The 23,689-nt window shown below is 37.3% G+C and overlaps 1 protein-coding gene across 1 annotated transcript in view; it reads left to right on the top strand.

Moving 5' to 3' along the window:
• LOC112226423 (ubiquitin carboxyl-terminal hydrolase 33-like) overlaps positions 1-23,689 on the top strand; it is a 74,834-nt gene that overhangs the window by 30,549 nt on the left and 20,596 nt on the right. Inside the window, exons 9-16 of the mRNA XM_042308320.1 lie at positions 1,875-1,953; positions 10,344-10,824; positions 11,462-11,638; positions 13,959-14,065; positions 14,671-14,843; positions 20,558-20,628; positions 20,723-20,756; positions 21,380-21,425. Of these exons, the coding sequence (XP_042164254.1) occupies positions 1,875-1,953; positions 10,344-10,824; positions 11,462-11,638; positions 13,959-14,065; positions 14,671-14,843; positions 20,558-20,628; positions 20,723-20,756; positions 21,380-21,425 (1,168 nt within the window). The remainder of the gene's footprint in view (positions 1-1,874; positions 1,954-10,343; positions 10,825-11,461; positions 11,639-13,958; positions 14,066-14,670; positions 14,844-20,557; positions 20,629-20,722; positions 20,757-21,379; positions 21,426-23,689) is intronic.

The raw sequence follows: 23,689 nt of genomic DNA, 5'->3' as shown, positions 1-23,689 counted from the left end.
TCCATAATAAACCCCAGGAAGAGTAGCTGCTGCCTTGGCAGGAACTAATGGGGTTCCATAATAAACCCCAGGAAGAGTAGCTGCTGCAGGAACTAATGGGGATCCATAATAAACCCCAGGAAGAGTAGTTCTGCCTTGACAGGAACTAATGGGGATCCATAATAAACCCCAGGAAGAGTTGCTGCTGCAGGAACTAATGGGGATCCATAATAAACCCCAGGAAGAGTAGCTCTGCCTCGACAGGAACTAATGGGGATCCATAATAAACCCCAGGAAGAGTAGCCGCTGCCTTGGCAGGAACTAATGGGGATCCATAATAAACCCCAGGAAGAGTAGCTGCTGCAGGAACTAATGGGGATCCATAATAAACCCCAGGAAGAGTAGCTGCTGCAGGAACTAATGGGGATCCATAATAAACCCCAGGAAGAGTAGCTGCTGCCTTGGCAGGAACTAATGGGGATCCATAATAAACCCCAGGAAGAGTAGCTGCTGCCTTGGCAGGAACTAATGGGGATCCATAATAAACCCCAGGAAGAGTGGCCACTGCCTTGGCAGGAACTAATGGGGATCCATAATAAACCCCAGGAAGAGTAGCTGCTGCCTTGGCAGGAACTAATGGGGATCCATAATAAACCCCAGGAAGAGTAGCTGCTGCCTTGGCAGGAACTAATGGGGATCCATAATAAACCCCAGGAAGAGTAGCTGCTGCAGGAACTAATGGGGATCCATAATAAACCCCAGGAAGAGTAGCTCTGCCTCGACAGGAACTAATGGGGATCCATAATAAACCCCAGGAAGAGTAGCCGCTGCCTTGGCAGGAACTAATGGGGATCCATAATAAACCCCAGGAAGAGTAGCTGCTGCAGGAACTAATGGGGATCCATAATAAACCCCAGGAAGAGTAGCTGCTGCAGGAACTAATGGGGATCCATAATAAACCCCAGGAAGAGTAGCTGCTGCCTTGGCAGGAACTAATGGGGATCCATAATAAACCCCAGGAAGAGTAGCTGCTGCCTTGGCAGGAACTAATGGGGATCCATAATAAACCCCAGGAAGAGTGGCCGCTGCCTTGGCAGGAACTAATGGGGATCCATAATAAACCCCAGGAAGAGTAGCTGCTGCCTTGGCAGGAACTAATGGGGATCCATAATAAACCCCAGGAAGAGTAGCTGCTGCCTTGGCAGGAACTAATGGGGATCCATAATAAACCCCAGGAAGAGTAGCTGCTGCAGGAACTAATGGGGATCCATAATAAACCCCAGGAAGAGTAGCTGCTGCAGGAACTAATGGGGATCCATAATAAACCCCAGGAACAGTAGCTGCTGCCTTGGCAGGAACTAATGGTGATCCATAATAAACCCCAGGAAGAGTAGCTGCTGCAGGAACTAATGGGGATCCATAATAAACCCCAGGAAGAGTAGCTGCTGCAGGAACTAATGGGGATCCATAATAAACCCCAGGAACAGTAGCTGCTGCAGGAACTAATGGGGATCCATTATAAACCTACATACTTAATAAATAGAATATACCTAATACAAAATAGTTTCTCACATTGTTTGAATGGATGTTGTCAGGGCACCATTGGAAATGAGACCCTGGTCTCAGTGGGTTCTCCTGGTTAAATCAAGGTTCATAATAAAAGCAAATGTACGCTTTCTTCTTCTGTGGTGTTTCACACAGTCCTAACCTTTTCTTCTGTGGTGTTTCACACAGTCCTAACCTTTTCTTCTGTGGTGTTTCAGACAGTCCTAACCTTTTCTTCTGTGGTGTTTCAGACAGTCCTAACCTTTTCTTCTGTGGTGTTTCACACAGTCCTAACCTTTTCTTCTGTGGTGTTTCAGACAGTCCTAACCTTTTCTTCTGTGGTGTTTCAGACCATCCTATGTCGTCCCTACCAGTCTGTTCCAGGGGATCAAGGCTGTTAACCCCATGTTCAGAGGATACTCACAACAGGTAGGTTGTCTTCTCATTGTGATAATATCATTTATAATACGCTAAAACGGATGCTTGTAGGAAAGATACTGGCAGAGAGATGGGCTCCTCTTGTTCTTCTTCTCTAGGGCTGTTCCTGAACCAGTGAAGGTCCTGTCTCTGTCTTTCCTCAGCCCACCATCGCGAGCATTGAACTGATTCAACAGTCCGTTTCTCTTAAGGTTGACACCATTCTGTGGTCGATACAGTGTCAGTTATATCATTATAACTATCATTATAACTAATATAACTATCATTATAACTAATATAACTATCATTATAACTAATATAACTATCATTATAACTATATACAGTGTCAGTTCACTGTTTGTTCTGCAGTTTATGTCAGGGGATATTCATGCTGCTCTGTAAGGCAGGCTGTTATAACTATATCATTATAACTATCATTATAACTATACCATTATAACTATATCATTATATTATAACTATCATTATAACTATACCATTATAACTATCATTATAACTATATCATTATATTATAACTATCATTATAAGTATACCATTATAACTATCATTATAACTATCATTATAACTATACCATTATAACTATATCATTATATTATAACTATCATTATAACTATACCATTATAACTATCATTATAACTATATCATTATATTATAACTATCATTATAAGTATACCATTATAACTATCATTATAACTATATCATTATAACTATATAAATATATTATTATAAATATGTCATATTATAACTATCATTATAACTATACCATTATAACTATCATTATATTATTATAAATATATCAGTATATCATTATAAATATCATTATATTGTTATAACTATATCATTATATTATAACTATATAAATATATTATTAACTATCATTATATTATTATAACTATCATTATAACTATCATTATATTATAACTATCATAACTATATCATTATAACTATCATTATATTATTATAAATATATCATTATAACTATATCATTATATTAACTATATCATTATATCATGAACTATATCATTATAACTATATCATTATAACTATATCATTATAACTATCATTATATTATTATAAATATATCATTATAACTATATCATTATATTAACTATATCATTATATCATGAACTATATCATTATAACTATATCATTATAACTAAATCATTATATTATAACTATATCATTATATTATTAACTATATCATTATATTATTATAACTATTATTATAACTATATCATTATATTATTATACTATATCATTATATTATTAACTATATCATTATATTATCATTATATTATTATAACTATATCATTATATTATCATTATATTATTATAACTATATCATTATATTATTATAACTATATCATTATATTATTATAATTGTATCACTATATTATTATAACTATATCATTATATTATCATTATATTATTATAACTATTTCATTATATTATCATTATATTATTATAACTATATCATTATATTATCATTATATTATTATAACTATCATTATAACTCATTATATTATTTTAAATATATCATTAACTATATCATTATATCATTAACTATATCATTATATCATTATCTATATCATATCATTTTAACTATATCAACTATATCATTATAACTATCATAACTATATCATTTTATCATTATAACTATATCATTATATCGTTATAACTATATCGTTAACTATATCATAACTATATCATTACTATATCATTATAACTATATCATTATATTATTATAACTATATCATTAACTATATCATAACTATATAACCATATCATTATAACTATAACATTATAACTATATCATAACTGTATAACCATATCATTATAACTATAACATTATAACTATATCATAACTATATAACCATATCATTATAACTATAACATTATAACTATATCATAACTGTATAACCATATCATTATAACTATAACATTATAACTATATCATAACTATATAACCATATCATTATAACTATCATTTTAACATTAACTATATCATAACTATATAACTATCATTATAACTATATCATAACTGTATAACTATATCATTATAACATTATAACTATATCATAACTATATAACCATATCATTATAACTGTATCATTATAGCATTATAACTATATCATAACTATATAACCATAACATACCTATATCATTATAACTATATCTTTATACCTATATCTTTATAACTATATCATTATATTATTATAACTATATCATTATATTATTATAACTATATCATTATATTATTATAACTATATCATTATATTATTATAACTATATCATTATATTATTATAACTATATCATTATATTATCATTATATTATTATAACTATATCATTATATTATCATTATTATTATAACTATCATTATATTATCATTATATTATTATAACTATCATTATATTATCATTATATTATTATAACTATCATTATAACTATCATTATAACTCATTATATTATTTTAAATATATCATTATATCATTATAACTATATCAACTATATCATTATAACTATCATAACTATATCATTATAACTATATCATTATATCGTTATAACTATATCGTTAACTATATCATTAACTATATCATTATATTATTATAACTATATCATTATATTATTATAACTATATCATTATATTATCATTATATTATTATAACTATATCATTATATTATCATTATATTATTATAACTATATCATTATATTATCATTATATTATTATAACTATATCATTATATTATCATTATATTATTATAACTATATCATTATATTATTATAAATATATCATTAACTATATCATAACTATATCATTACTATATCATTATAACTATCATAACTATATCATTATATCATTATAACTATATCATTATATTATCATTATATTATTATAACTATATCATTATATTATCATTATATTATTATAACTATATCATTATATTATTATAAATATATCATTAACTATATCATAACTATATCATTACTATATCATTATAACTATCATTTTAACATTATAACTATATCATAACTATATAACCATAACATACCTATATCATTAACTATATCATTAACTATATCATTAACTATATCATTATAACATTATAACTATATCATAACTATATAACCATATCATTATAACTATATCATTATAACATTATAACTATATCATAACTATATAACCATAACATACCTATATCATTAACTATATCATTAACTATATCATTAACTATATCATTATAACTATATCTTTATACCTATATCTTTATAACTATATCATTATAACTATATCATTATAACTATATCATTATATTATTATAACTATATCATTATATCATTTTAACTATATCATTACAACTATATCATTATAACTATATCATTATATTATTATAACTATCATTATAACAACTATATCATTATATTATTATAACTATATCATTATATTATTATAACTATATCATTATAACATAACTATCATAACTATATCATAACTATATAACTATCATCATAACTATATCATTAACTATATCATTATATTATTACCTATCATTATATCATTAACTATATCATAACTATATAACCATATCATCATAACTATATCATAACTATATCATAACTACATAACCATATCATTATATTATAACTATATCATTATATTATAACTATCATAACTATATCATAACTGTAACTATATAATTAACTATCATAACTATAACACTATTATTCTATTATTCTCTGTATCATTAACTATATCATATTATAACTATCGTTATAACTATCATTATAACTATATAACCATATCATAACTATATCAGTATAAATATATTAACTATATCATCGTAACTCATTATACCTATATAACTATATCACTATACCTATATAACTATATCACTATACCTATATAACTATATCACTATACCTATATAACTATATCACTATACCTATATAACTATATCACTATATAACTATAACTATATAACTATATCACTATACCTATATAACTATATCACTATAACTATATAACTATATCATTATACCTATATAACTATATCACTATACCTATATAACTATATCACTATAACTATATCATTATACCTATATAACTATATCATTATACCTATATAACTATCATTATAACTATATAACTATATCACTATACCTATTTAACTATATCACTATATAACTATATCACTATACCTATATACCTATATAACTATATCATTAACTATATCACTTTACCTATATAACTATCACTATACCTATATAACTATATCACTATATAACTATATCACTATACCTATATTACTATATCATTATAACTATATAACTATATCACTATACCTATATACCTATATCATTATAACTATATCACTATATAACTATATCACTATACCTATATAACTATATCACTATAACTATATAACTATATCACTATATCAATATACCTATATCATTATAACTATATCACTATATAACTATATCACTATACCTATATAACTATATCACTATAACTATATAACTATATCACTATACCTATATACCTATATCATTATAACTATATAACTATATCATTATAACTATATAACTATATCATTATAACTATATAACTATATCATTATAACTATATAACTATATCACTATACCTATATACCTATATCATTATAACTATATCACTATATAACTATATCATTATAACTATATAACTATATCACTATACCTATATACCTATATCATTATAACTATATCACTATATAACTATATCACTATACCTATATAACTATATCACTATAACTATATAACTATATCAGTATACCTATATAACTATATCACTATACCTATATAACTATCACTATACCTATATAACTATATCACTATATAACTATATCACTATACCTATATAACTATATCACTATATAACTATATCACTATACCTATATAACTATATCACTATAACTATATAACTATATCACTATATCAGTATACCTATATAACTATATCACTATACCTATATAACTATCACTATACCTATATAACTATATCACTATATAACTATATCACTATACCTATATAACTATATCACTATAACTATATAACTATATCACTATATCAGTATACCTATATAACTATATCACTATACCTATATAACTATACCTATATAACTATATCACTATACCTATATCACTATATCATTATAACTATATAACTATATCACTATAACTATATAACTATCACTATAACTATATCACTATACCTATATAACTATATCACTATACCTATATAACTATATCACTATAACTATATCACTATACCTATATAACTATATCAATATATCACTATACCTATATAACTATATCATTATAACTATATCACTATACCTATATAACTATACCTATATAACTATATCACTATACCTATATCACTATACCTATATAACTATATCACTATACCTATATCACTATACCTATATAACTATATCACTATACCTATATAACTATATCACTATACCTATATAACTATATCACTATATCACTATACCTATATAACTATATCACTATACCTATATAACTATATCAATATATCAATATACCTATATAACTATATCACTAACTATATCACTAACTATATAACTATAACTATACCTATATAACTATATCACTAACTATATCATTAACTATATCACTAACTATATCACTAAATATATCACTATACCTATATAGCTATCACTATACCTATATAACTATATCACTATACCTATATAACTATATCATTAACTATATCACTATACCTATATAACTATATCACTATACCTATATAACTATATCACTATATCACTATACCTATATAACTATATCACTATATCACTATACCTATATAACTATATCACTATACCTATATAACTATATCAATATATCAATATACCTATATAACTATATCACTAACTATATCACTAACTATATAACTATAACTATACCTATATAACTATATCACTAACTATATCATTAACTATATCACTAACTATATCACTAAATATATCACTATACCTATATAGCTATCACTATACCTATATAACTATATCACTATACCTATATAAATATATCACTATACCTATATAACTATATCATTAACTATATCACTATATCACTATACCTATATAACTATATCACTATACCTATATAACTATATCACTATACCTATATAACTATATCACTATACCTATATAACTATATCATTAACTATATCACTAACTATATCACTAAATATATCACTATACCTATATAGCTATCACTATACCTATATAACTATATCACTATACCTATATAACTATATCATTAACTATATCACTATACCTATATAACTATATCACTATACCTATATAACTATATCATTAACTATATCACTATACCTATATAACTATATCACTATACCTATATAATTATATCACTATACCTATATAACTATATCATTAACTATATCACTATACCTATATAACTATATCATTAACTATATCACTATAACTATATCATTAACTATATCACTATACCTATATAACTATATCATTAACTATATCACTATAACTATATCATTAACTATATCACTATACCTATATAACTATATCACTATACCTATATAACTATCACTATACCTATATAACTATATCACTAACTATATCACTATACCTATATAACTATATCACTATACCTATATAACTATATCACTATACCTATATAACTACATCACTATACCTATATAACTATATCACTATACCTATATAACTATATCACTATACCTATATAACTATATCACTATACCTATATAACTATATCACTATACCTATATAACTATATCACTATACCTATATAACTATATCACTATACCTATATCACTATACCTATATAACTATATCACTATATCACTATACCTATATAACTATATCACTATATCACTATACCTATATAACTATATCACTATATCACTATACCTATATAACTATATCACTATACCTATATCACTATACCTATATCACTATACCTATATAACTATATCACTATACCTATATCACTATACCTATATAACTATATCACTATATCACTATACCTATATAACTATATCACTATACCTATATCACTATACCTATATCACTATACCTATATACCTATATTATATACCTATATAACTATATCACTATACCTATATAACTATATCACTAATAACTATATCACTATACCTATATAACTATATCACTATATCACTATACCTATATAACTATATCACTATATCACTATACCTATATAACTATATTACTATAACTATCACTATACCTATATAACTATATCACTATAACTATATAACTATCATTATCATTATAGCTATCACTATATCATTATACATTTCCTCTAAACCTCCAGTAATATCTGCACTGATGCTCAGATGCTCATTTGAGCAGCAAGCAGAATTCACTGTTATGTTATGTTCATGGCATTTTACTGTTGAAAAAATATATATATACTTGCAGATGGATACACTGCTACCATGAAGGGATGCACCTGATTGGCTATGATGTTCAGATATCCTGTGGCATTCAAACGTAGCTCCACTTTTATCAAGGGGCCCAATGTGTACCATGAAAACACAGCCCACACCAGCCTGTAATGTTGACGCACGGCATTATGGATGCAGGTGCTCGTGGTTTTCTCCCTACCCTAGTCCTCCAATCCGCGTAAAACAGCAGGAACCAGGATTTATTAGACCAGGCAATGTATTTTCATTTCTCAAGAATCCAGTGTTTTCCTTCTTAAGCCCACTGCAACCACATTATCTTATTTGCTGAAAGAAGTCGATCTCTTTCAGGTCGTCGGCTGCCATACACCCATTCGTGTCAAGGTTCATCGAGTTGTACAGTATTTTATGGGTCTTTGGGCACCAATGTTGTACTGGACTGTCAGTTGACTAACTATAGCCTGTCTGTTGCTCTTGAGTGTGGAAAAACCCAGCAGTGTTGCAATTCTTGACCAAATCAAACTGGTTCGCCTGTCTCCTACGACCATTTCCCTGTTCAAAGGCACTTCAATCTTTTGTCTTGCCCGTTCACCTTCTGAATGGCACACATACAATCCATGTCTCAAGGTTTAAAAATCCTTCTTTAACCTTAATGGATCATTCTTTAACCGGTCTCCTCCCCTTCATCTACACTTATTGAAGTGGATTTAACAGGTGGCACCAATAAGGGATCATGGCTTTCACCTGGATTCACCTGGATTCACCTGGATTCACCTGGATTCACCTGGATTCACCTGGTCAGTCATGTCGTGGAAAGAAAGAGCAGGTGTTCCTAATGTTTTGTCCAGTGTATACTAACTATATATGATCTATGTCTACTTCAGGACTCTCAGGAGTTCCTGCGCTGTCTGATGGACCAGCTCCACGAGGAGCTCAAGGAGCCACTGTCCGAGCCCCCTGACAATGACCTACACTCTCACGCCATCGTTATGGACGACGGCGGCCCCGACGGCAACAGCCCCAGCCAATCGGACAACGACTTTCAGTCGTGCGAGTCGTGCGGCGGCAGCAGCAGCGAGCGGATGGACAGCGAGGGTCAGGGTGGGAGCGGGGACAGGCAGGCGGCGCCGTCAAGGGAGGAGTCTAACGAGGCAGAGATGCTGATCCCCGACGGGCCTGACTCCTCCCACTCCTCCGGCCAGACCAATAGGGAGTTGCATAAAGAGAAGAACCTGATCAACGACCTCTACGGGGGGTCAGGGGGAGACCTGGATAAAGACGTGGATACCGCTCCCACCAACGAGGCCACGTCTATCGTCAGAAGGCAGGGGACAATCAAAGTCCAAATACAGAGCCGTTTGGCTGGTAGGTGGGATGGCTGGGAGGTGGGATGGCTGGGAGGTGGGATGGCTGGGAGGTCTGGTAGGTGGGATGGCTGGGAGGTGGGATGGCTGGGAGGTGGGATGGCTGGGAGGTGGGATGGCTGGGAGGTGGGATGGCTGGGAGGTCTGGGAGGTGGGATGGCTGGGAGGTGGGATGGCTGGGAGGTGGGATGGCTGGGAGGTGGGATGGCTGGGAGGTCTGGTAGGTGGGATGGCTGGGAGGTGGGATGGCTGGGAGGTGGGATGGCTAGGTCTGGAGGTGGGATGGCTGGGAGGTGGGATGGCTGGGGGTCTGGTAGGTGGGATGGCTGGGAGGTGGGATGGCTGGGAGGTGGGATGGCTGGGAGGTGGGATGGCTGGTAGGTCTGGTAGGTGGGATGGCTGGTAGGTGGGATGGCTGGGAGGTGGGATGGCTGGGAGGTCTGGTAGGTGGGATGGCTGGGATGGCTGGTAGGTCTGGTAGGTGGGATGGCTGGGAGGTGGGATGGCTGGGAGGTGGGATGGCTGGGAGGTCTGGTAGGTGGGATGGCTGGTAGGTGGGTGGGGTGGCTGGTGGGTGGCACTGATTGTAAGTTGTTCTGGATAACGGTCTCCTCCTCTCTGCACCTCTCTGTTCCCAGAGCTGCAGGTAGTGTCCAGCAGCACCCGGACCCAGAGTCCAGTCCATACGGAGGGACACTGCCTCACCAAGATGTCCTCCAGCCCCCCCAAGACTAACTCTGTCTGGCCAGGAATGTCCTCCAGCCCCCCCAAGACTAACTCTGTCTGGCCAGGAATGTCCTCTAGCCATAAGAAAGGTATAGTATGAAAATGAAAATGTATTTTTGCGCCAAATGAAAATACACGAAGGCAACAATACAGAACAGAGTCATTAGAGTATCTCTCTACGGCCTCCCGAGTGGCGTAGTGGTCTAAGGCAACAATACAGAACAGAGTCATTAGAGTATCTCTCTACGGCCTCCCGAGTGGCGTAGTGGTGGTCTAAGGCAACAATACAGAACAGAGTCATTAGAGTATCTCTCTACGGCCTCCCGAGTGGCGTAGTGGTGGTCTAAGGCAACAATACAGAACAGAGTCATTAGAGTATCTCTACGGCCTCCCGAGTGGCGTAGTGGTGGTCTAAGGCAACAATACAGAACAGAGTCATTAGAGTATCTCTCTACGGCCTCCAGAGTGGCGTAGTGGTGGTCTAAGGCAACAATACAGAACAGAGTCATTAGAGTATCTCTCTACGGCCTCCCAGAGTGGCGTAGTGGTGGTCTAAGGCAACAATACAGAACAGAGTCATTAGAGTATCTCTCTACGGCCTCCCGAGTGGCGTAGTGGTGGTCTAAGGCAACAATACAGAACAGAGTCATTAGAGTATCTCTCTACGGCCTCCCGAGTGGCGTAGTGGTGGTCTAAGGCAACAATACAGAACAGAGTCATTAGAGTATCTCTCTACGGCCTCCCGAGTGGCGTAGTGGTGGTCTAAGGCAACAATACAGAACAGAGTCATTAGAGTATCTCTACGGCCTCCCGAGTGGCGTAGTGGTGGTCTAAGGCAACAATACAGAACAGAGTCATTAGAGTATCTCTCTACGGCCTCCCGAGTGGCGTAGTGGTGGTCTAAGGCAACAATACAGAACAGAGTCATTAGAGTATCTCTCTACGGCCTCCCGAGTGGCGTAGTGGTGGTCTAAGGCAACAATACAGAACAGAGTCATTAGAGTATCTCTCTACGGCCTCCCGAGTGGCGTAGTGGTGGTCTAAGGCAACAATACAGAACAGAGTCATTAGAGTATCTCTCTACGGCCTCCCGAGTGGCATAGTGGTGGTCTAAGGCAACAATACAGAACAGAGTCATTAGAGTATCTCTCTACGGCCTCCCGAGTGGCGTAGTGGTGGTCTAAGGCAACAATACAGAACAGAGTCATTAGAGTATCTCTCTACGGCCTCCCGAGTGTCGCAGTGGTCTAAGGCAACAATACAGAACAGAGTCATTAGAGTATCTCTCTACGGCCTCCCGAGTGTCGCAGTGGTCTAAGGCATCACAGTGCTAGCTGTGCCACTAGAGATTCTGGGTTCGAGTCCAGGCTCTGTCTCAGCCGGCCGCGACCAGGAGACTCATGGGGCTGCGCACAATTGGCCCAGCGTCGTCCGGATTAGGGAGGGTTTGGCCCAGCGTCGTCCGGATTAGGGGAGGGTTTGGCCCAGCGTCGTCCGGATTAGGGAGGGTTTGGCCCAGCATCGTCCGGATTAGGGGAGGGTTTGGCCCAGCGTCGTCCGGGTTAGGGAGGCTTTGGCCCAGCGTCGTCTGGGTTAGAGGAGGGTTTGGCCCAGCGTCGTCCGGGTTAGGGGAGGGTTTGGCCCAGCGTTGTCCGGGTTAGGGAGGGTTTGGCCCAGCGTCGTCCGGGTTAGGGGAGGGTTTTGCCGGCAAGGATGTCCTTGTCCCATCGTGTACTAGCGACTCCTGTGGCGGGCCGGGCGCAGTGCACGCTGACACGGTCGCCAGGTGTACTGTGTTTCCTTCGACACATTGCGGCGGGCTTCCGGGTTAAGTGGGCATTGTGTCAAGAAGCAGTGCGGTAACTATCAATCGGATATCAGGAAATTGGGGAGAAAAAAGGGGTACAAATAAATAAAAAAGATGATCTATCATCGAGCAATTCAATCAACACACTGCCTCTCTGACTCTCTCTGACTCTCTGACTCTCTGACTCTCTCTCTCTGACTCTCTCTCTGTCAATCTGTCTCTCTCTGTCTCTGTCTCTCTGACTCTCTCTCTGACTCTCTGACTCTCTCTCTCTCTGACTCTCTCTCTCTGACTCTCTCTCTCTCTGTGACTCTCTCTCTGTGACTCTCTCTGTGACTCTCTCTCTGACTCTCTCTCTCTGAATCTCTCTCTCTCTGACTCTGTCTCTGACTCTCTGACTCTCTGACTCTCTCTCTCTGACTCTCTCTCTCTCTGACTCTCTCTCTGACTCTCTCTCTCTCTCTGACTCTCTCTCTCTGACTCTCTCTCTCTGACTCTCTCTCTCTCTGACTCTCTCTCTCTGTCTTTCTCTCTCTCTCTGTGACTGTCTCTCTGTCTCTCTCTCTGTCTCTCTCTCTGTCTCTCTCTCTCTGACTCTGTAGTGTCCTCATTCTCCTCAACAAAGAGCCAGAAGAAGTATCGTAGTGTGATATCAGATGTGTTTGATGGGACCATTGTCAGCTCAGTACAGTGTCTGACCTGCGATAGGGTGAGTATTTTGTCTAGCCATCTTGTGGGGCTCCTTCCTCCTCTCAGGCCTTAACTCTCTCACCCCCCATGTTAACTTGACTCGCGTCTCTCTGCCTCATCTTTGGAGTATGGAGTCACTCTGAACCCACACTGTTCTGCGGGAAGGCCTGCCAGTTTGGACTTGATGGAGTACAGCAGGAGTGACTTTATGTAGCAGGTTAGGAGAGTTAACGTAGCAGGTTAGGAGAGTGAACGTAGCAGGTTAGGAGAGTGAACGTAGCAGGTTAGGAGAGTTAACGTAGCAGGTTAGGAGAGTTAACGTAGCAGGTTAGGAGAGTTAACGTAGCAGGTTAGGAGAGTTAACGTAGCAGGTTAGGAGAGTTAACGTAGCAGGTTAGGAGAGTTAACGTAGCAGGTTAGGAGAGTTAACGTAGCAGGTTAGGAGAGTTAACGTAGCAGGGTAGGATGATTCGGTTAATGTTGGGTAAAGGGTTAGCTAAAATGCTACAATAGTTCTCGACGTAACTCGAACATATCTAGCAACAACCTGGCCTTCCCTCAGAACAGCCTTTGTTTCCATTCATGCAATTCTACCTCATCTTTACATATCACTCCTCCCTCCAGGTGTCAGTGACCCTTGAGAACTTCCAGGACCTGTCCCTGCCCATCCCAGGTAAGGAGGACCTGGCTAAACTCCACTCCTCCTCCCATCAGACGTCTCTGGTCAAGGCTGGGTCCTGTGGTGAGGCCTACGCTGCTCAGGGATGGGTCGCCTTCGTCATGGAATACATCAAGAGGTACGGACAGCCTGGGGACCCTAACTATTATACCCTTTAATGGGTACGGACAGCCTGGTGACCCTAACTATTATACCCTTTAATGGGTACAGACAGCCTGGTGACCCTAACTATTATACCCTTTAATGGGTACAGACAGCCTGGGGACCCTAACTATTATACCCTTTAATGGGTACAGACAGCCTGGTGACCCTAACTATTATACCCTTTAATGGGTACAGACAGCCTGGTGACCCTAACTATTATACCCTTTAATGGGTACGGACATCCTGGCGACCCTAACTATTATACCCTTTAATGGGTACAGACAGCCTGGGGACCCTAACTATTATACCCTTTAATGGGTACAGACAGCCTGGTGACCCTAACTAGAAAACCCTTTAATGGGTACGGACAGCCTGGGGACCCTAACTATTATACCCTTTAATGGGTACAGACAGCCTGGTGACCCTAACTAGAAAACCATTTAATGGGTACGGACAGCCTGGTGACCCTAACTACAAAACCCTTTAATGGGTACAGACAGCCTGGTGACCCTAACTATTATACCCTTAAATGGGTACAGACAGCCTGGTGACCCTAACTAGAAAACCCTTTAATGGGTACGGACAGCCTGGTGACCCTAACTAGAAAACCCTTTAATGGGTACAGACAGCCTGGTGACCCTAACTAGAAAACCCTTTAATGGGTACGGACAGCCTGGTGACCCTAACTATTATACCCTTTAATGGGTACAGACAGCCTGGGGACCCTAACTATTATACCCTTTAATGGGTACAGACAGCCTGGGGACCCTAACTATTATACCCTTTAATGGGTACAGACAGCCTGGTGACCCTAACTAGAAAACCCTTTAATGGGTACAGACAGCCTGGCGACCCTAACTATTATACCCTTTAATGGGTACAGACAGCCTGGTGACCCTAACTATTATACCCTTTAATGGGTACGGACAGCCTGGGGACCCTAACTAGAAAACCCTTTAATGGGTACAGACAGCCTGGTGACCCTAACTAGAAAACCCTTTAATGGGTACGGACAGCCTGGTGACCCTAACTATTATACCCTTTAATGGGTACAGACAGCCTGGGGACCCTAACTATTATACCCTTTAATGGGTACAGACAGTCTGGTGACCCTAACTATTATACCCTTTAATGGGTACAGACAGCCTGGTGACCCTAACTATTATACCCTTTAATGGGTACAGACAGCCTGGGGACCCTAACTATTATACCCTTTAATGGGTACAGACATCCTGGCGACCCTAACTATTATACCCTTTAATGGGTACAGACAGCCTGGTGACCCTAACTATTATACCCTTTAATGGGTACAGACAGCCTGGTGACCCTAACTATTATACCCTTTAATGGGTACGGACAGCCTGGTGACCCTAACTAGAAAACCCTTTAATGGGTACGGACAGCTCAGGGATGGGTCGGCTTCGTCATGGAATACATCAAGAGGTTTATGTCATATACAGAATGTACCTGATCAGTGTTATGGATGAGGCTTAATACTGGTCAAAACAACGTGTTTAGAGTCCTATAACGTTATAAGGATATGAATGATGTGATGAGGCAGTCCTATAACGTTATAAGGATATGAATGATGTGATGAGGCAGTCCTATAACGTTATAAGGATATGAATGATGTGATGAGGCAGTCCTATAACGTTATAAGGATATGAATGATGTGATGAGGCAGTCCTATAACGTTATAAGGATATGAATGATGTGATGAGGCAGTCCTATAACGTTATAAGGATATGAATGATGTGATGAGGCAGTCCTATAACGTTATAAGGATATGAATGATGTGATGAGGCAGTCCTATAACGTTATAAGGATATGAATGATGTGATGAGGCAGTCCTATAACGTTATAAGGATATGAATGATGTGATGAGGCAGTCCTATAACGTTATAAGGATATGAATGATGTGATGAGGCAGTCCTATAACGTTATAAGGATATGAATGATGTGATGAGGCAGAGTGAGTCAGCAGGTTGAAGATCATGTGACCAGCCGTACAGATCAGTCATGTCAGGGCCCCTATGTCCCCCAACACACACTTCCTATGTCCCCCAACACACACTTCCTATGTCCCCCAACACACACTTCCTATGTCCCCCAACACACACTTCCTATGTCCCCCAACACACACTTCCTATGTCCCCCAACACACCCCTATGTCCCCCAACACACACTTCCTATGTCCCCCAACACACACTTCCTATGTCCCCCAACACACACTTCCTATGTCCCCCAACACACACTTCCTATGTCCCCCAACACACACTTCCTATGTCCCCCAACACACACTTCCTATGTCCCCCAACACACACTTCCTATGTCCCCCAACACACACTTCCTATGTCCCCCAACACACACTTCCTATGTCCCCCAACACACACTTCCTTACCACTTTTATATTGTCTGCATCAGTGGTGTAAAGTACTTCAGTAAAAATACTTTAAAGTACTACTGAAGTAGTTTATTTTGGGGAATCTGTACGTTACTGTACTGTTTATTATTTTTTGGCTACTTTTACTTCACTACATTCCTTAAGAAAATATTGTACTTTTTACTCCTTACATTTTCCTTGACAGGGTTGGGGTCAACATTAATACATTGTTAGTAGGAGTCAGGGTTGGGGTCAACATTAATACATTGTTAGTAGGAGTCAGGGTTGGGGTCAACATTAATACATTGTTAGTAGGAGTCAGGGTTGGGGTCAACATTAATACATTGTTAGTAGGAGTCAGGGTTGGGGTCAACATTAATACATTGTTAGTAGGAGTCAGGGTTGGGGTCAACATTAATACATTGTTAGTAGGAGTCAGGGTTGGGGTCAACATTAATACATTGTTAGTAGGAGTCAGGGTTGGGGTCAACATTAATACATTGTTAGTAGGAGTCAGGGTTGGGGTCAACATTAACACATTGTTAGTAGGAGTCAGGGTTGGGGTCAACATTAATACATTGTTAGTAGGAGTCAGGGTTGGGGTCAACATTAATACATTGTTAGTAGGAGTCAGGGTTGGGGTCAACATTAATACATTGTTAGTAGGAGTCAGGGTTGGGGTCAACATTAACACATTGTTAGTAAGAGTCAGGGTTGGGGTCAACATTAATACATTGTTAGTAGGAGTCAGGGTTGGGGTCAACATTAATACATTGTTAGTAGGAGTCAGGGTTGGGGTCAACATTAATACATTGTTAGTAGGAGTCAGGGTTGGGGTCAACATTAATACATTGTTAGTAGGAGTCAGGGTTGGGGTCAACATTAACACATTGTTAGTAGGAGTCAGGGTTGGGGTCAACATTAATACATTGTTAGTAGGAGTCAGGGTTGGGGTCAACATTAATACATTGTTAGTAGGAGTCAGGGTTGGGGTCAACATTAATACATTGTTAGTAGGAGTCAGGGTTGGGGTCAACATTAACACATTGTTAGTAGGAGTCAGGGTTGGGGTCAACATTAATACATTGTTAGTAGGAGTCAGGGTTGGGGTCAACGTCCAGGTCAGGGTGTTGACATTGTTAGTAGGAGTCAGGGTTGGGGTCAACATTAATACATTGTTAGTAGGAGTCAGGGTTGGGGTCAACATTAATACATTGTTAGTAGGAGTCAGGGTTGGGGTCAACATTAATACATTGTTAGTAGGAGTCAGGGTTGGGGTCAACATTAATACATTGTTAGTAGGAGTCAGGGTTGGGGTCAACATTAATACATTGTTAGTAGGAGTCAGGGTTGGGGTCAACATTAACACATTGTTAGTAGGAGTCAGGGTTGGGGTCAACATTAATACATTGTTAGTAGGAGTCAGGGTTGGGGTCAACATTAATACATTGTTAGTAGGAGTCAGGGTTGGGGTCAACATTAACACATTGTTAGTAGGAGTCAGGGTTGGGGTCAACATTAACACATTGTTAGTAGGAGTCAGGGTTGGGGTCAACATTAATACATTGTTAGTAGGAGTCAGGGTTGGGGTCAACATTAATACATTGTTAGTAGGAGTCAGGGTTGGGGTCAACATTAATACATTGTTAGTAGGAGTCAGGGTTGGGGTCAACATTAATACATTGTTAGTAGGAGTCAGGGTTGGGGTCAACATTAATACATTGTTAGTAGGAGTCAGGGTTGGGGTCAACATTAATACATTGTTAGTAGGAGTCAGGGTTGGGGTCAACATTAATACATTGTTAGTAGGAGTCAGGGTTGGGGTCAACATTAACACATTGTTAGTAGGAGTCAGGGTTGGGGTCAACATTAATACATTGTTAGTAGGAGTCAGGGTTGGGGTCAACATTAATACATTGTTAGTAGGAGTCAGGGTTGGGGTCAACATTAATACATTGTTAGTAGGAGTCAGGGTTGGGGTCAACATTAATACATTGTTAGTAGGAGTCAGGGTTGGGGTCAACATTAATACATTGTTAGTAGGAGTCAGGGTTGGGGTCAACATTAATACATTGTTAGTAGGAGTCAGGGTTGGGGTCAACATTAATACATTGTTAGTAGGAGTCAGGGTTGGGGTCAACATTAATACATTGTTAGTAGGAGTCAGGGTTGGGGTCAACATTAATACATTGTTAGTAGGAGTCAGGGTTGGGGTCAACATTAATACATTGTTAGTAGGAGTCAGGGTTGGGGTCAACATTAATACATTGTTAGTAGGAGTCAGGGTTGGGGTCAACATTAATACATTGTTAGTAGGAGTCAGGGTTGGGGTCAACATTAATACATTGTTAGTAGGAGTCAGGGTTGGGGTCAACATTAACACATTGTTAGTAGGAGTCAGGGTTGGGGTCAACATTAACACATTGTTAGTAGGAGTCAGGGTTGGGGTCAACATTAACACATTGTTAGTAGGAGTCAGGGTTGGGGTCAACATTAACACATTGTTAGTAGGAGTCAGGGTTGGGGTCAACATTAATACATTGTTAGTAGGAGTCAGGGTTGGGGTCAACATTAATACATTGTTAGTAGGAGTCAGGGTTGGGGTCAACATTAACACATTGTTAGTAGGAGTCAGGGTTGGGGTCAACATTAATACATTGTTAGTAGGAGTCAGGGTTGGGGTCAACATTAATACATTGTTAGTAGGAGTCAGGGTTGGGGTCAACATTAATACATTGTTAGTAGGAGTCAGGGTTGGGGTCAACATTAACACATTGTTAGTAGGAGTCAGGGTTGGGGTCAACATTAATACATTGTTAGTAGGAGTCAGGGTTGGGGTCAACATTAACACATTGTTAGTAGGAGTCAGGGTTGGGGTCAACATTAACACATTGTTAGTAGGAGTCAGGGTTGGGGTCAACATTAACACATTGTTAGTAGGAGTCAGGGTTGGGGTCAACATTAACACATTGTTAGTAGGAGTCAGGGTTGGGGTCAACATTAATACATTGTTAGTAGGAGTCAGGGTTGGGGTCAACATTAACACATTGTTAGTAGGAGTCAGGGTTGGGGTCAACATTAATACATTGTTAGTAGGAGTCAGGGTTGGGGTCAATTCCATATCAATTCCAATAAATAAAAAACACTTCAATACAAATTCAAAGTGTTTAAGAGAAACTGGAATTTTAGTGTACTTCCTGAATTGAAATGGAATTGAACCCAACCCTGGTAGGAGCCATCAGTGAGTTGTGTGAAGTCTATTCTGATAACAGTAAAACTCTTGTGATTATGTCCTTGTGTTCCAGCTGGTGGTGGGGTCCTGTGGTGACCTTACAGGACTGTCTGGCTGCCTTCTTCACCAGAGACGAGCTGAAAGGTGAGGACCTTGACTGTCTCTGTACCTCGATGCTTCAGGTCTCTGGTACCTGTTCAGTCTGGAGCGTTACTGTGTTGTTTCTGTGTGTCCCTAGGTGACAACATGTACAGCTGTGAGAAATGCAAGAAGTGAGTATCCGAACACCCCCACCCCCCCCCAACAAAATTATATTTACAGTGGGGCTAAAAAGTATTTAGTCAGCCACCAATTGTGCAAGTTCTCCCACTTAAAAAGATGAGAGAGGCCTGTAATTTTCATCATAGGTACACTTCAACTATGACTGACAAAATGAAAATCCAGAAAATCACATTGTATGATTTTTAATGAATTTATTTGCAAATTATGGTGGAAAATAAGTATTTGGTCAATAACAAAAGTTTATCTCAATACTTTGTTATATACCCTTTGTTGGGAATGACAGAGGTCAAATGTTTTCTGTAAGTCTTCACAAGGTTTTCACACACTGTTGCTGGTATTTTGGCCCATTCCTCCATGCAGATCTCCTCTAGAGCAGTGATGTTTTGGGGCTGTTGCTGGGCAACATGGACTTTCAACTCCCTCCAAAGATATTCTATGGGGTTGAGATCTGGAGACTGGCTAGGCCACTCCAGGACCTTGAAATGAACCCCCCCCCCCTCCAACAACAAAATATGTAAATCATTAGATAGATGACTGAATGGAACTTCTTCATGGTTTAACTCAGGAAACATGAATAAAAGATTTAATTAAGACTGTGATTTTTCTCTGCTAGATTACGGAATGGAGTGAAATTCTGCAAAGTTCAGAGTGTACCAGAGGTGAGTGTTCAAACACTTTAGAAAACCCACGAGACTCATATTACAGCTGATATTACAGGATGTACAGTATATACAGTATATACAGTATATTACAGCTGATATTACAGGATGTACAGTATATACAGTATATACAGTATATTACAGCTGATATTACAGGATCTACAGTATATACAGTATATTACAGGATGTACAGTATATTACAGGATGTACAGTATATACAGTATATTACAGGATCTACAGTATATACAGTATATTACAGGATCTACAGTATTACAGCTGATATTACAGGATCTACAGTATATACAGTATATTACAGGATCTACAGTACAGTATATTACAGGATGTACAGTATATTACAGGATGTACAGTATATACAGTATATTACAGGATCTACAGTATATACAGTATATTACAGGATCTACAGTATTACAGCTGATATTACAGGATCTACAGTATATACAGTATATTACAGGATCTACAGTATTACAGCTGATATTACTGATATTACAGGATGTACAGTATTACAGCTGATATTACAGGATGTTACAGCTGATATTACAGGATGTACAGTATTACAGCTGATATTACAGGATGTTACAGCTGATATTACTGATATTACAGGATGTACAGTATTACAGCTGATATGACTGATATTACAGGATGTTACAGCTGATATTACAGGATGTACAGTATCTTACAGCTGATATTACAGGATGTACAGTATCTTACAGCTGATATTACTGATATTACAGGATGTTACAGCTGATATTACAGGATGTACAGTATCTTACAGCTGATATTACAGGATGTTACAGCTGATATTACAGGATGTATAGTATTACAGCTGATATTACAGGATGTACAGTATATTACAGCTGATATTACAGGATGTATAGTATTACAGCTGATATTACAGGATGTACAGTATCTTACAGCTGATATTACAGGATGTACAGTATCTTACAGCTGATATTACAGGATGTACAGTTACAGCTGATATTACAGGATGTACAGTATTACAGCTGATATTACAGGATGTACAGTATCTTACAGCTGATATTACAGGATGTACAGTATATTACAGCTGAGTATTACTGTATATTACAGGATGTTACAGCTGATATTACAGGATGTACAGTATCTTACAGCTGATATTACAGGATGTTACAGCTGATATTACAGGATGTTACAGCTGATATTACAGGATGTATAGTATTACAGCTGATATTACAGGATGTACAGTATATTACAGCTGATATTACAGGATGTATAGTATTACAGCTGATATTACAGGATGTACAGTATCTTACAGCTGATATTACAGGATGTACAGTATCTTACAGCTGATATTACAGGATGTACAGTATATTACAATTCAATCTACACACAATACCCCATAATGACATCACAATACCTATAAAGACATCTGTCTCTGTACCTAAAGACATCACAAAGACATCACAATACCCCATAACGACATCACAAAGACATCACAATACCCCATAACGACATCACAAAGACATCACAATACCCCATAACGACATCACAATACCCCATAAAGACATCACAATACCCCATAAAGACATCACAATACTCCATAAAGACATCACAATACCCCATAAAGACATCACAATACTCCATAAAGACAAAGTGAAAACAGGTTTTCAGAATAAAATAAAAAACTGATATCTTATTTACGTAAGTATTCAGAAATACCTGTTTACCAATTCAGACCCCTTTGCTATGAGACTTGAAATTGAGCTCAGGTGCACCTTGTTTCCATTGATCAGCCTTGAGATGTTTCTACAACTTGATTGGAATCCACCTGTGGTAAATTCAATTGATTGGACATTATTTGGAAAGGCACACACCTGTCTATATAAGGTCCCACAGTTGACAGTGCAGGTCAGAGCAAAAACCAAGCCATGAGGTCGAAGGAATTGTCCGTAGTTCTCAGAGACCGGATTGTGTCGAGGCACATATCTGGGGAAGGGTCCCAAAAATGTCTGCAGAATTGAAGGTCCCCAAGAACACAGTGGCCACAGTGGCATCATTCTTAAATGGAAGAAGTTTGGAACCACCAAGACTCTTCCTAGAGCTGGCTGCCTGGCCAAACTGAGCAATAGGGGGAGAAGGGCCTTGGTCAGTGAGGTGACCAAGAACCCGATAGTCACTCTGACAGAGTTCCTCTGTGGAGATGGGAGAACCATCCAGAAGGACAACCATCTCTGCAGCACATGAAAGCCCGCTTGGAGTTTGCCAAA

Source organism: Oncorhynchus tshawytscha, linkage group LG28 (genome assembly GCF_018296145.1).
Source record: "Oncorhynchus tshawytscha isolate Ot180627B linkage group LG28, Otsh_v2.0, whole genome shotgun sequence".
NCBI classification, from domain to species: domain Eukaryota; kingdom Metazoa; phylum Chordata; class Actinopteri; order Salmoniformes; family Salmonidae; genus Oncorhynchus; species Oncorhynchus tshawytscha.
Note: the sequence above shows the minus strand (reverse complement) of the source record. Positions and strands in the feature narration are given on the sequence as shown.